Source organism: Trachemys scripta, chromosome 4 (genome assembly GCF_013100865.1).
Source record: "Trachemys scripta elegans isolate TJP31775 chromosome 4, CAS_Tse_1.0, whole genome shotgun sequence".
In the NCBI taxonomy this organism is placed as follows: domain Eukaryota; kingdom Metazoa; phylum Chordata; order Testudines; family Emydidae; genus Trachemys; species Trachemys scripta.
In genome coordinates this window covers 89,400,970-89,416,373 of record NC_048301.1, presented here as the reverse complement: position 1 = coordinate 89,416,373, position 15,404 = coordinate 89,400,970, and the positions used below count along the sequence as shown (strand labels likewise).

General features: G+C 38.5%; 1 protein-coding gene across 1 annotated transcript; it reads right to left on the bottom strand.

The window, feature by feature from the left end:
• Positions 1-558: 558 nt before the first annotated feature.
• Positions 559-9,571, bottom strand: ARL14EP (ADP ribosylation factor like GTPase 14 effector protein). The gene is made up of 4 exons (XM_034769873.1): positions 9,371-9,571; positions 4,390-4,898; positions 2,099-2,229; positions 559-1,061 (listed from the first exon to the last, which is right to left on the bottom strand). The coding sequence occupies exons 2-4, from the start codon at positions 4,810-4,812 to the stop codon at positions 833-835; spliced, it is 783 nt and encodes a 260-aa protein (XP_034625764.1). The 5' UTR covers positions 4,813-4,898; positions 9,371-9,571; the 3' UTR covers positions 559-832.
• Between the last annotated feature and the right edge of the window lie 5,833 nt (positions 9,572-15,404).

Sequence of the window (15,404 nt, the reverse complement as noted above, 5' to 3'; positions counted from 1 at the left end):
TTTTTCTTTTAAAAAAACACGCATCCCAGTTATCAAGCTCCAAAACAATGGGTTTGTACAAGAAGTGCTGACAGTCTTTATACCTTCGGTGTTAAAGTCAGGATTTTCCCCATCCCTGAAATATTAGTTCTTTTACAATGGTGCAACTAGCAGAAACTATCAAATGCTATTTGTGAGAGAGCACCCCCTAAGTGCTAAATACTGTTAAAATAATTTGGACAGAGCTTATTTATATTTTTAAAAGTATATTTATAGCAAACCAGTGCAATGAACATGTTGATTTAACCCCTATACTGTTAGATGTTTAACTATGTTATAACAGTCCCAAGACTCATTTTAGAAAATACAGCATTTACTATTTGTTATACACCTGCTAATACTGGTCATGATTGCCACTGCTTACATTTTAAACTTAAAGAGACTACATTTATTTTTAAAAGATAGTAAAAACAAACATGAACACCAAGTCTTCAAGGGGAGAGGTGAGAAAGGAGAGATGCATGGAGAAAGAACCCTCTCTACAGAGCAGGGCATATGCAGCAGCTAATCCCAAATTCCTTTTAGCACTTAACCAGCCACTCAGTTTCAAACTCTCACTGAACAGTCAAGCACTGCATTGTTCCAGCCTTTTTTGCTGGTTTGTATGGATGAGTACAAGGTGGAATGAAGTGTGACAATACACAATTAGTATGAGTAACAACCTTTCTAAAACCATATCAAACAATGAATTTTGTAAGACTGAACAGACTGTTCATGTGCGTTATGATAGGTTCCACTGATTTTCATCAGACCATCAAATTCTGTATTGGAATGCAACACAAAAACTTATAAATTAACCCACATGCTTATTGCGAATAATTTCTCCTCCTTCTATCTCAATTTGTTCATATAACCACTTGCGATCACAGCGGCATTCAGCTCCACATTTGTTGGAACCACACTTGGGACAAGCATAGAAGCATCCCAGGCAATCTTCATCAAGACAGTCACAGAGGTCCATCCCACTATAAAGCAGAAGTCCCTGGCTATCATAGACTTTACTCTTTGCTGGGATTACTTGCCTGTATAATGAAAAACAGTTGTTACTTCCAGAATTCATAACAGAAGCGCTTCCAGTTTACTTGATTACAAATAGTTAGCAATGGATGAAGAGAGGAATTAAACTTTGTCAGCAATTTTCTTGTGCTGAAAGGTTTAACACCAAGCCATTCTAAAAATTACACTGCTTATTGTCAACCACGTACATTAAAATCTGACCTCTGAAAACTGGAGCCACAATTTTTGTAGCTCTTTTGAGCAGAGGTTGTTAACAAGAAGGTTCTCAATCTCTTCCTTACCATCATTCCATATTAAGCCACTTGCAATTCAGTTTACGAATACACAATAAAATAATCTTTTCCAACAGGTATAGCTGCATTTCAAGAGACTGTACACAACAATATACGATGTACTTTTGACAGCTGAGGAAATATTCCTTTTACACTTTTACACTTTACTCAGAGCTTATGTCCTAGTTAATACTAGTCAATCCAAAAAGTGTGGTTTTAAAAAAAGAGAAAACAAAAAAAGCCAAGTGTGCGTGTGGGAAAACCACATTAAAAAAAGCTGAAGTTGTGGGGTCTTGCCCAAAATGATGGGTAACCCTCTTCTAACTTGGCAGATTTGTATTTATTTATATATCTCGATTTTTTTATGCTTTAGAAGTGTGACGGGAATTATATTGAATTTAGTACAATGAAAGGTGATTAGTCGCATGAATATTTCCCTCTCATAAGGCCTGCATTATTTGGCTTAGTTTGTTTTGCCTACCATCACACTTTGCATAATAATACATGGAATTAGCTGCTATGTCTAAATTCAGTCAGTTGGCATTGCCATGTTTTAACTAATATTTTATTCTATTCTGGTTTGACAAAAATATCTTATTGTAATATTCTATACATTGAAACAAAATTAATAGGCTACCTCAAAAATGAGATTGGGCTATATAATAAAGGCTTAGTTTTGTCATCACTCCTCCAAGCTTTAAAAAAAAGAAGAGAGAGAGAATCCAAACATCCCAAATTTTAAATATGAATTAATATAGTGAACAGCCCACCTGTCAGAATTAACTGATGTGCTTTTTGTTTGTAGCCTTCTCTTTTCCCTTTTACTGCTTTCTGGAGCAAATTCAGTCTGTCGTCCTGGATTAGCAAACTGCAAGGACTTCAAAGCTTTAGCTGTTCGCCCCTGAACAAAGATAGAAATTTTCATTTTAAATATTAATACCAAACCAAATCCATAGGAGAGTTGACAATCAAGCTAGGATGTTGTGAAGCCTCAAGTAAATTGTTAAGCACAAATCAGCAGAGGACAATCTGAATCTTAAAAGAAAACAATTACACGAGAATAACCGTACCACCCTTAGTGATGCAAGTTATATGAATAAATAGTAATATAAGCCTTACTTTAATAATTCTAAGGGTTCTTATTTTCTGGTTCTCACTTACTCTGACCTCTATCCCTTTCCTAATAAGGCTCTGATGGGTTGTTAAAATATAGTTTTTGGGAATGCTCTATAGTACATGGGCAGCTGCTTCTAAATTTCAAAGGCTATCTTCTCTTAGACGCACAACCTGCAACCCTTCTAAAGCGGTCAATCTCCCCTCCCATAGCACCAAACTTAGTTTCTTTTAAATCAAGTTAACATTTAACATGATCAAAATGGTAAATTAACATACTGGTTTTATTCCCATTAAGTCCTTTGTTTTCTATTTCTTCTCTTATAACCTTTGAATTCATAAGAGAAAAAAGTTTCCATCTCCATTTCCTCACATCACATGTATAGGAAAATGGCTTGTAATTTTAAGTGTGTTTAATGTTTACATCGGCTGATTAACAGAATTTAAAAAACTTTCCCATGATGCCACTAAACTTTTGATGAGAATTTTAAAATGAAAAGAGATTGGACGTGTTCTGGATAGTGCCTCAGATAATGACAAGTCAAAATGCAGAAATTCCTAAACCGATTATATTGGACATTGAGGATATACAGTAAAACTAATAAAAATAAACTTTGTGCCATATTTCTGAAATAACGTATATACACAAAGGGAGGATTCACCCTACCAATGAGTTTGTCTTGTTTACCTTCTAGACAAGTAACACAAGTAGTCATTTTGTCAAGTTCAGCAGTACAAATATGCCAAATTTAGTACAGTAACCTTGTAGGACTGAGACCACAACATCACAGACTCAGTCCACCATAAACAATTCCAGCAAATTTTTTGTGGTAAGAATTATTTCTGTACAGTATGCAATACTTCCAAAAAAGTCTGCAATTAATATATCATTTAGATTTTGTTTGATTAACCAGGGGTTCTCAAACTGTGAGTCAAGACCCCAAAGTGGGTTGTGCCCCCATTTGAATGCCTGGTTGGCCCTGGGCCCCAGGAAGTCTGAAGTCCAAGCCCAAGCCAGGGTGGTGGGGCTCGGTCTTTGGTCCCCTCTCCTGGGGTCGTGTAGTAATTTTTGTTGTCAGAAGGGGGTCACGGTACAATGAAGTTTGAGAACTGCTGGATTAGACAATACTTTAGTATCACAAAAAAGCCAGCATTTTTCAGTTTGTACAATTTTTTTGTACATTTAGCAGCACTATGACTTAGGCTATGTCTACACTATGCAGCTTTTGGTGACACAGCCATGCTGCTATAGCCATGCCACTAAAAGGCGCACAGCGTAGCCACTGTTTGTCGGCTCTACTCCCAACAAAGTGCTGTTCACACTGGCACTTGTTGTCGACAAAACCTTTGTCTTTCAGGAGGGTGTTTTTTTTAACATCTCTGAATGACACAAGTTGTATCTTTCACTTGCCAGTATAGACATATCTTAGTCTAGACTAGGACTTACAAGTATGTTAGCACAGGATAGCTAACATGTTCTAAATATCTACTGTAGACAGGCAGTGAACACTTTTTATCACATGCTAAGCTAGTTGCGTTAAAACCCCAGGAAAAGTGTGGTCGTTTAACACATCAAAAGTACATCCAGCCTTGTCTATATTAGATTTTAGTAATGTATTAGAATATGTTAGGTAGTAGCCCAAGAAAAGACCTTTACACACATCTACGGGGGGAGCAGAAAACTCCTCTTTTCCCCTCTAAAATGTCAAGACTGAAGTAGATTTTTTTTTAAAAAGTTAGTACAAAAACAAAAGAGATTGATGATCTCCCTTTAAAGCACAAACCCATTAAAAGGTTTATAAATATTATCTCTTGTACATTAAAAAAATTAACACTTTCACATTTTAAGGAAACAAGCTAAGAGCTTTCTTTATGTAGGACTCAAATCAAGCCCCACCCCATTAGCTTGTAGAGTTTAGAGGGGTGAAAAATCGACCCATATACATACGTCTGAATCAAGTTTCCTTCTTTGGCGATCTTCAGTGTCAACATCCACACTTCCATTGATTATCTGTGTACACTTTGGACAAAGCTTCCAACCAGGTACAAACTGTCTTCCAAACTTGGCACTTAGAAAAGCTGCATCATCTAAGTCGATTGCACGTAAGTTTTTCTTTGATACTTTCCTGTGTATGTTAAATGGGTCACAACATGATTTTTGCAGATCTTCAAATCTGTCAATGTAAATTTTTGCATGATGGAAGCAGATTGTATTGTTCTCAGAAAGAGTCATTCCAGTCCTAAGCTGAAGTAGTAGCAGATCGGATGAAGATAGATCTTGCTTAGTCTTGAAGCCAGCGTGACGGGTATAGTATATCTTATGACATTCATTAGCAGTATGGAGTTGAATTCCAACTGAACATGGATCCATCTTACTTGATCAGTATAATCTATTTCACTGTTACTTTGCCTAGAATCAATTCTTTGTAGTCTTTAGTAGTTTCTATGAGGATCACCCTGGAGAAAGCATTAAAATCAATCAGGTTTGTGCTGCAAACCTTTATCTGTGAGCTTGAGAGATTAGATTCAAGTGTTAAAAAAACCCTAAAATTAAGTTTTAAGAAATATTAGTGTTCTATTTCCTTTTATTATACTTGATAAGGCTGAGGATATGTTGGATTTTATTCAGAAATTAAGCTATAGTATATATTTATATTCCTTTCGGGGGTGGCTGGGGGGGAGGCTTGTATTCAAGTCTAGATATTTAAAGTAGGTCAATATTTGCCATACTCATCTATGGAAAAGTACAAATTCCAAGTGTACTATCTATGATACACTGTTGTTTGGCAAGAGACACACATCGAAGCTAGTTGCAAGCCCAACATTAGCCCTTAAAACTGTAAAAAAAGTTTAATAAAAGCTTTGTGAGATTTTCTAGGGCAACACAACGGTGCAAGTTGCATGTGCTTGAAGCCAAAGGGTTAAGAAGCATTCATATTGCGTTAATTTGCTTTTCAAAATGCCAAGCCCACTCACAAGTAATCTTGAACTAAGAACATAAATTTAACTTGGAGATATAAATTCAACCACATGATTTTTTTAAATAAAGGATTAGGCATATATATAAATTGGGAAACATTAACAAGAATAAAGTGTACATATTTTGCTAAATATGAAGACAGTACTATCAGTCTTTTATTTATAGATATATCAAAAGCCAGCTGTACACTGGAAAAAGGTATTTTGGAACTACCTGAGTTATCGCTTCCAACAAAATAAAAGCAAGATACTCAGCACACAAAATGTAATATTCTAGCAACAATAAAAAAATAATATTTAATGAAAAAAAGTGTTTCAGACCTAACTAATATAAAAATTATGCTAGCAGCTTCTGTAAGTGTCTAAAGCTTAGAAAGGTTTCTTGACACAGGACAATGACTAGATAATATATCTTTTAAAAACAGAGACCATGAAAATCAATTGCATGCAGCATTTTTGCAGCAGAAATCCCCTTGATTGTAATGCTTCAGAGTTTTCCTAAACCTAAAATCAATGTTACCTATATGTTCAAAATGTATATTCAAAATTTAATTACATTTAAAATATAAATATGAATAAATGAGGAACACATCAGAATGTTACCATTTATTCACTGCAGACACAGTTCACAGGTGTCTTGCATGAGATAGGTGTTTCTAAAAGTAAAAATCCAAAACCAAATGATTTTCTAGGGCACTACTTTCAGTGAGCATCAAACCAGTTTCCAGTGCACAATTCTATAGCAGTTTGAAGACAGAAGTAAGCATACTACAGAATAACAGTTTTTACTATACTTATTATTTCTGAACATTTTTGTGCCTTGGTTTGTGTATTATCGCAGGCTTTGCAGTTAAGCAACGCTGTTTTCTGAGTTTTAAAAAAATTCCATGAGACATACCAGAACCCACAGCAATAGCATTCAATGCTATGGCAACAGTTAAAAAAAAAAAAAAAAAAGAATCTTGACACTACTCCAGTGGTTGAGAAATATATGCGGTTTTCATTTTAAGAGCAGCAAGTTTGTTTTTGTTGGCTATATTTGAAATGCATTGGCTATTTGCCTAACTGATTTCAGGCTGCAGTCCTCAATCCTGTATTTAAAGGAATGTATTGACAGTCAAACATAGATTAGATTAGCTAAACTCTGCTTAACTGAAATTCTTGGTTATCTGAAAAAGTCAGGTTAACTCTGTGAGAACTGATTGATGCTCTGGCCCTGAAGAGCTCCTAAGGTCTGCATGACTGAAATGTATGAAGTTTCTGTTTCTACAATTACCTAAAATTTGGAAACCAATGGGGACTTAAGAGCTTTGAAAAATTTTATTCCAAATTCTTATGCAGGTCACTTTCATAGAATTTATAAGATTTATAGTATAACCTGTATGTTCATTTGAAAATGTTTATATAGCTGGAGTAGAAGCATGACACCAGAGACTCCCATTTCTTTACATATTAGCTTACACTTATCTTCAGCCTTAGTGGCATAGGAAGATTATCTGTATTTTTTCATGATTGCTTCATTCACTATCAAACCAAAATCCAGCCAATTAAGATTAGATCCAGGACCCCGTCAATTTTTGTGGCTTTACCGCATCAACTTCCTAATTATTTTTATTTAACATATTTTTCTCCCCTCCCTTGCTTTTTAGGAGAGCCATAGAAACTGATCAAAATGACTGACTATATTAGGCAAAACAACAAAACTGGCTATAAATGAAGAACTATCAAGTGAACAAAGTAAACAAACTAGATGATACTTCCCTTGCCAATATTTTTTAATTGTTAGACTTTTACTGTCTACTTTGACCAATAGAAAATGATTTCTTCCCCAGACAGAACTGATCTTTAACAGTGTGCCTTTAAAGCTGTAAGTCTTATGTCTAACATGTAAATTGTTGACTTTTTGTTTTCAGAACTCATCAGCTGAAAATATAACAACTCAGATACTTGTCAGGGTTTACTTTGGTACATGCTGCACTGATCATTTTCTTAAGTATGTTAATATTTCCAATCTTTTTTTAGCTTTATTTTGCTAATGACCTCACTTATAAGAATACTTGTCTAGCAATTCTTTTGGATATTTTAATCTTACACTTTACAGATTACATTTTAGAGTGAATCAGAACAACCATAAAATCAAATATTTACATAAAATATAAAACATTTACTTCTATGGTCTTTACCAAAAATGTGTTTTGGGTTAAATGTAATAGACAATGAATGATTCTGGAAGTGGTGTAAGCTGCATACTGGTAGTCTAGGTTTGACTATGTGCTGGAGAAAAAAAAGCTTTTGTTTGTTTGTTTTATCCTTCACTATGTGTGTATTTCTGAACGATTCCTGCCCCTGCTACATTAAAAACAGCACATATTACACAGCCAATATATAATGAAACAGGTTCCCAATTGTGCAGATGCATTCAAAAGTTGAATACTTGGAAGCTGAATTTGAAATAAAGTAGATTAATACTGTAAAAGTATTTGCTGTTCACCTGCAATTATTTTTCTTAAAATGAAACTTCCATCCAGTTTTCAAATTGCTATTCTTGGCAGGCACCTGCACTAATGGAGGACAGTGCTACCTGAAGCTCCAACTGTGCTCTGCTTTGAGAAAGCACCTTTTAAATGGGACACAACAGTGCACTCAACAAGAATACTATGTGGCATTCTACGTGTATGCCAACAATTCACATATAAATCAAAGGAACGAGAACTAAATTTACTGTCCCATAAACTTTGCATTCAACAAGAATACAAAGTTTATAGGACAATAAGTTTAGTTTGCATTCCTTTGATTTATATGTGAATTGTTGGCATACACATAGAAACCGATGGATTTCCAAATTGGAAAAAGGAAGAAGTATATACAGTTCTTTTTAATCTAGAATAGCTGTCAGTGCAAAATGGAACAGAACAAAATTTCACACAATAGCAGAGATTTTTTTTAAATAGCTTGTATTCACATCTCCATGATTTTCTAATTGGCACTTACTGCTTGAACAGTGCAAACTGAAACAGATCAAACTGATGTGTGACGAAGATGCTCAAGGCACAATGAAGCACTTGTGTAAGCCAAGCCAAGAACACTTGAATGAGTAGTGCAGTGGGAAAGCAGAGAACAAGTGCTGAAAACTGAAGCAAAAGTGGCAAGAAATGAAATAAAACTAGATTTATAGGATTGTGTTATGAGGTGAAAACGGGAGAACAGCCAGAAGTTGCAACTTCAGGTCGCTCCATTCCCAAATCAACAGAGCTCAGGCATGTCAAATTGCTGCTTTTTATTTACAGTAGAAGAGCACGTTGCTCATATATATCCAAACAGTGCTACTAGTTATAGCCAGCTTTTTTAGATGTTTGAAGTTTTATGTGCTTTAGTTTTGAGACAGCATCAGCCACTACTTTTGGCAAATGCTACTTAACTGAAAGCTCCAGCCTATCTACCTAAACGTATCACAGTATTGTACTACCAAAGTAGGCTTTCTATTGCATTTGACTCTTATTTAATCGCTTGGGTACAGGGTTGGGGGAAATCAGTGATTTTAGAGTAAACCGTATACAGAGACAAAACTTGGAGCAAAGCAAGGTTTATTAGAGACAAACTCACACAGGCACTGCTGGTGACAAGGATGTACATTGTAGGCAATTCCATAATACAAGACCAAGAGATCAAAGTTAATAGCAAGTACATTTAAAAGAAGAGGAAATACCCCTATGCGCAGCCTGCTGCGGAACGGAGCGGTGCAGACACTGAGGCCTGGTCTACCCTGAAAACTCAGATCGACCCAGCTACGGAGCTCAGGGCTATGAAGAAATCTACCTCCCCCCGAGTGCAGCCACGCCACCTAGCCCGGCTGTAGACACAGCTAAAGGAGCCACGCTGCCCCCCCGGCTCCGGCTCCGACTCCCCCACCCCGTGAGCCTGCCACCAACCCCTCCCCCGCCGCCCCGTACCTTGCCGTAGGCTTTCTTCCGCCCTTGTGCCGCCACCCCGGAACCCGACTCCCGAGTGCCCCCCACCAGAGCCGTGGTACTAGTGGCCGCCATTAAAGCTCGCCGCGCACCACAGAGTACCGAGGCCGCCGGGAAGGCTAGAGAGTCGCTGCCGTTTAGTTCGCGACACACCGCCACCAGAGAGAGGCGAATGGCGACGCCCACGTGACTAAGCTGCTGCGCCTGCGCGTTGCGTGCTTCCCCGGCGAGTCTGGCCGGGCGCGCGGGCGCTGAGGGGGCGGGGCTTGGGCTGCGGCTCTCAAACGGGGGGGGTCCTGCCCTGTCCCCAGAACCCAGCGCGAGGGGCTCTGCTGGCGAGACCATTCCGGGGCTCGTGGCTGCCCGGCCGCTAGCCCCAGTTCCCAGGCGGAGCCCGGGGCTGTATTGGCAAAGCAGAACTGGCGGCTTGGAGAAGTTCGGCGAACAGCTGCGGCGCTCGTCTGCCCTCCCTCGGGCTTGTGCCCGCCCGGCCCGCGACCCACACCCGGTCCTGCCCCCAGAGCTATGCCAGGCCTGCACTGAGGGCGTCGGGACTTGCCCAGCGTGGCGCAGGAAGCGGGTGGCAGATCAGGGCATTCAAGCCTGGCTGGCATCCCGTGCAGCAGTGTGGCCCTACAGCCAGCCTGAAACAATCGTGCCTAGCCCAGAGCTGTGAACTGACCCACTCTTCTTATTCTCCAGTGTGAAATGAGAACAAGAGATGTAGAGGTAGCAGATGATAAGGGTGAGGCTCAGAAACCCCAGGGCAGTATCCACCCCACAGACCAATGCTCTTAAGAGCTGGTTGAAAGTTGATATTTCTGTTTTACAGGATTTCCGCTCTTCTGAAAAAAAATTGGTTCCAAATTTGAAGAGTCCAACATTTATATAAAATTTACCCCAAACTATATAAAACTAAAAATGAATAAAATATCAAAAATAAACGTGTAAAGAGGCATTTTGAAATGAAACAAAACATTCCATTCCAATAAGGTCACTCCACAATGTTTCAAAATGGAGCGACCCCCGGGGACAAAATCATGACTATGATACTGTGATATTTCTTTGTTGTTACCTCACCCACTTTGTGTCTCTGTTTGTCCCCACAACAAAGTATAAGCATTGACTGTTTCCCAGACTGTTTTAGCCTTATCAAAATGCTTCATTCAGATACCCCTTTCCCCCAATGGCAACATTGAGTCATAGTCACAGTTCCCACTGAGATTTTTTCCAACAGAAAAATGCTCCATTGGAAAGTTTTTGACCCACTCTATAATGAAGCCATACATGTTTCCCTTGTTTCATATTTACAATTTGGCACAGTTCTAGTTGCCAGCTTTTCCTTTTCTCCTTCAGTCATTTTGAGTGTGGGGTGGTTGGCTCCTGGCACAATTACGAAGAGTCATGAAACATTTTGGGAATCAATGCCATGTGTTCATACACTGTCATGAAATAAACATTATAACACTGGGATGTTATAACTTTGTCTTATGGGAATAGGAAGTTGCAGTAGAGACCATTAGAATCTTTTAAGTAGTTGTTGCTGTTTTGTTGGTGGCTGTTGATTGCATTTGGAGAGGTCTGTGAAAAGGGATCTTTCAAGATGATTTAGGGTCAAACTCAGCTTTTATTTCTGCATGGTTAGGGCCTGAATGATGTGAAAAGTTAAACAGCTGAGGTGCTGACACCAGACTGTTTAAATTATAATCAGATGGTAGTACTGGGATTGGTCAAAGTATGGGTCTTCCTGTGAAATTTTAAACTTCACCTTCTTGTTTGTGGTGGTAGATTATATTCAAAAGAAATTTAAAAATGGACTAAACATGCATTTTTAATCAGGAAGCTTATGGTAATTGTGCTCCAGTTTAAGCCAGTTAAGCTCTTGAATCAACAAATTAGGCTAATTTGAAGAGGGTTTATTCCTCATTATGGTTACAACTGTATGCCTGTCTGTGCCATGTCAAATAAAAATAGAATTAGGTATCCCATACTGGCCTATCAGTAGGAACAAACCACATGGGAGACACAAAAAGCAAAATACTTGTGACTAGCTCAGGCAAAATGATTAACTCTATATTTCAAAATGTAAAATAACCTGCCAATAGTTAACTCTTTATGCAGGTTTTTACTGCATTTTACTCCCATTGATTTCAGTGAGAGTTTTGCCTGAATAATTACCAGCTACAAATTATAAAAAGACTTCAGGATTTGTCCTGTTGACATCTATGAGAGTTTGCACATGTAAATCTTAACTGAAGTCTGAAGTATCTGGCCCCAAAACACCTAAGCACTCACACTTTCTGGAGTGCCAACCTCAGGGCAGACTGTAAGAAAGCAGGGCAGACACTGCAAACGGGTGCTGTGTTCCATAATTAGATTGCGCTAAGCCAGTGACAAATGTGAACTCCTGAATCATTATACCAGTCTTACCATGGAGTCATAGACAATCCCCTTTAGACTCTCCAGTCTGTCTTGCCACCCAGACAAACTGGACTTTGTGATAAAATGGTCACTTACACCAAAAATCACATCACATTGGGTTGCTCCCAATCCCAAGAGACTAGTAACTTACCCCAGATCAATTGGTACTCTAGATCTTACACCAAAGACAACACCGGTAGCCAAGTCTATAGTAAACTAACTAAAATTCTATTAGCTAAGAAAGGGAAATGAGAGTTTTTGAGAGGTTAAGCAGGTGAAATATATGCACAGGTGGGTCACAGCTTGTAATTCCAAATGGTGGCAGTGATATAATAAATTACCAGTTCCCAAAAGTCTTTTCAGGGTACTCAGATTGTCTCTGGGGTTTTCTACTTTGCATCAGCTACGCTTCCCTGAAAGTGTCCAAACAGTCCAGAGATGCAAGATCTTTCCTTGAATCCATATTTACAGCTTCTTCTCACAGAAAATAAGCTGACAGTGTCATTACCCACATAGGCTTTTCCTTTGATGATGGAAAGTAAGGAATGCATTTTGAGTCTTTGACCTCTAATCATCACACACAAAAACCACTTGCTTTGAAATTAGCACTTTTTTCTTAAAGTTCTTCATTTGCATTCCACAAGGCTTCTTTCTTGTTTGATGGGTTATTTAGTTACAGGGTTATGCACAATATAAATGTTTGCTACAACATTATAACGGGATACAGATAAGTGTAAACAATGCAAGTAACGTCCCACTAGTTTTCATGAAGTTTAAACACCAACTACACTCTCATATTTAACAATCACTTTGATCTATACTAAAACACAAGTGAATTGGTCTAAGGCTCTGGAATCAGCTAACACCTGATCTGCCAGCATTACAATCAGTATGTATTAAAAACTACATGTTTGACAGACAGTGGATCTTTTAGGTATAGTGTAGGAGTCATGTTGGTCCCAGGATACTAGAGAGACAAGGTGGGTGAGGTAATATCTTTTATTGGACTAACTTCTGTTGGTGAGGGAGATAGGCTTTCAAGCCACACAGATCTGAAGAAGAAAAAAAAAAAGAGAGCTGTGTGTGGCTCAAAAGCGTGTCTTTCTCATTGGATCTTCTAGTCCTTTCTGCAACCAAAGCCATACACAGATTTTTTGTAAAAGCTAAATGGTCAAATGTGATACGAATTCCAATTTCAGGCCTGGTCTATATGTAAAACAGGTTGAGCCACCTGCGTTGCTCAGAAGTGCAAAATCCACACTCCTGAATATGTAGTTAAGATGACCTAAGCACTGGTGTAGACATTGCTTGATCACTGGACCTAGCTACTGCCTCTCGAGGGAATGGATTTACTCCAGCTATGGAAAACCTCCTCCATCTCTGTAGTGTCTACACTACAGCACTAAAGCAGCATAGCTGCTGTTGTGTCACTGTAGTGTAGACATACTCTCAGTTACATATGCTGTACTGCATTGAGGGCACTGGAAGCTCCATGTGTCTATGTGAGGACAGAATTTGGCTCATAGTGCACAGAAATTGGCTAACATTTTAAAATGAAGCCAAATCCCAAAGTGAAACTCAGGACTGGTCTACACTTGGAACATACAGCAGCGTGGCTACGTTTCTCAAAAGTATGAAAAATCCATACCCCTGAGAGATGTCGCTATGCTGATCTAACCTCCAGTGTAGGCAGTGTTAGGTCAACCTGGTTACTGCCACTCAGGGATGTGGATTAACTACAGGAAAGGGAGAACCCCGCACATCTCTGGTGAGTGTCTATACTGAAGCACCGTAGTGGCACAGCTGCACTGCTTCAGCTGTGTCACTGTAGTATTTTAAGTGTAGACATACCCTCAGGCTGTGCAAACCCACAGTAATCATAACTGAAAAAGAAAGTTCATGTGCAGGTGAACTGAAACTGCAGAGTTTCTTACAGCTGTGTTTGTCAGCATGTTCAGTTATAGCTACCAACTGTGGGTGCAGTGATGCAATAGAGCCAGAAGAGGGCATGCTAAACTTTTTTTTGTAGGTTTTTCAGAAATTCGGGTTGCTGTTTTAAAAAAAAAATTAATGGAGTTGTAGATTCCATATAATTCAAATTATGAAGACTTTCACTGTTATTAGACTAGGACAATTTTAGGCAAGCAGCCTAAATTTGGTCTCTTTTAAATACCTCCTTAATGCACATTTCTTCTCTGAAGGCTAGCAGTAATCCACCATGCATTGAAGTATTACTTATTTTAAAAAACTCGAGAAAATCTGCTGCATCACTATTTGTGATAAACCACCTCCAGGTCACCCAATGTTTTGTGAGTCTTAATTGTTTCCTGTTCTTTGTCTTTTAAAATTGTAATAACTTTGGGGTAGAGACCATTGGTTTGATCCTGAGAGATGCTATGCAATTCCAGCTATGTTTATGCAGGTGGTGTATTCCTACATGTCTGCAAAGCATCATGCACATCAGTGGTGCTATAATAAAATAATAATAATAGTTAATAAGTAAGTAGAGCATACATGCTTTAATAGATACTTTGATACATGCTTTGATAGTAGTACCATATACTTAAGCAGAAATTGATAGTTTCCCATTGGTGACATTTCTGTCCAGTCAGAGGCACTGCACTTCTAGCTTTCTAATTAAAGAAGAATAGGACTGGAAGGGACCTTGAGAGGTCATCTAGTCTAGTCCCCTGCACTCAAAGCAGGACTACGTAATAACTAGACCATCCCTGACAGGTGTTTGTCTAACTCTAACCTATTCTTAAAAAACCTCCAATGACGGAGATTCCATGAACTCCCTAGTCAATTTGTTCCAGTTCTTAATTTCCCTGACAGGTGGAAAGTTTTTCTTAATGTCCAATCTAAACCTATCTTGCCCATTGCTTCTTGTCCTATTCTCAGAGGAGAACGAGAACAATTTTTTGCCCTCTTCCTTGTAATAACCTTTTATGTACTTGAAAACTATGTCCCCCTTCAGTCTTCTCTTCCCCAGACAAAACAAACCCAGTTTTTCCAATCTTCCCTCAGAGGTCATGTTTTCTAGACTTTTAATCATTTTTGTTGCTCTCCTCTGGACTTTCTCCAATTTGTTCATATCTTTCCTGAAATGTGGTGCCCCAAACTGGACACAATACTCCAGTTGAGGCCTTATCAACACAGCACTGATTATAATTATATGTGGCATGTGCCCTTGTTCTGTAATGACCTATTCCCCTTAACCTGCTTTGCTATAACATGCTGCACAGTGCTATGCATTTTATAAAATCATAGAACTAAGAAATGGAAGAGACTTATACGATCATTTTATTTTCCTGACAATTCAGAATTGTTCCCCACAGTACACAAGAAGCCAATAACAGCATGAATGAAGTAAGATATCTTTGTGATTGTAGAGCCTCCCAGCCCCATTTTGCCCATCATTTAGTAGCTGAATATCTGATATTTTCAGCAGATTCTAAGCAGATGATAATAAAAAGGTAAATTTTAGTCAGAACAAATGCAGCAAGCCATAGTGTGAACCTAAAATGTCATTTTAGTGATCCAAAGAAACTAATTTTGGTAACAGGGTAGTGGATAAGGAGCCTATGACCTATGA

Excerpts from the sequence above, each read along its gene's own strand:
- ARL14EP (XM_034769873.1), bottom strand. The coding sequence starts at position 4,812 with ATGGATCCATGTTCAGTTGGAATTCAACTCCATACTGCTAATGAATGT. Across the intron at positions 2,230-4,389 it reads GAAGGAAACTTGATTCAGAC|GGGCGAACAGCTAAAGCTTT; the intron begins GTATGTATATGG and ends ATCTTTGTTCAG. Across the intron at positions 1,062-2,098 it reads ACATCAGTTAATTCTGACAG|GCAAGTAATCCCAGCAAAGA; the intron begins GTGGGCTGTTCA and ends TTCATTATACAG.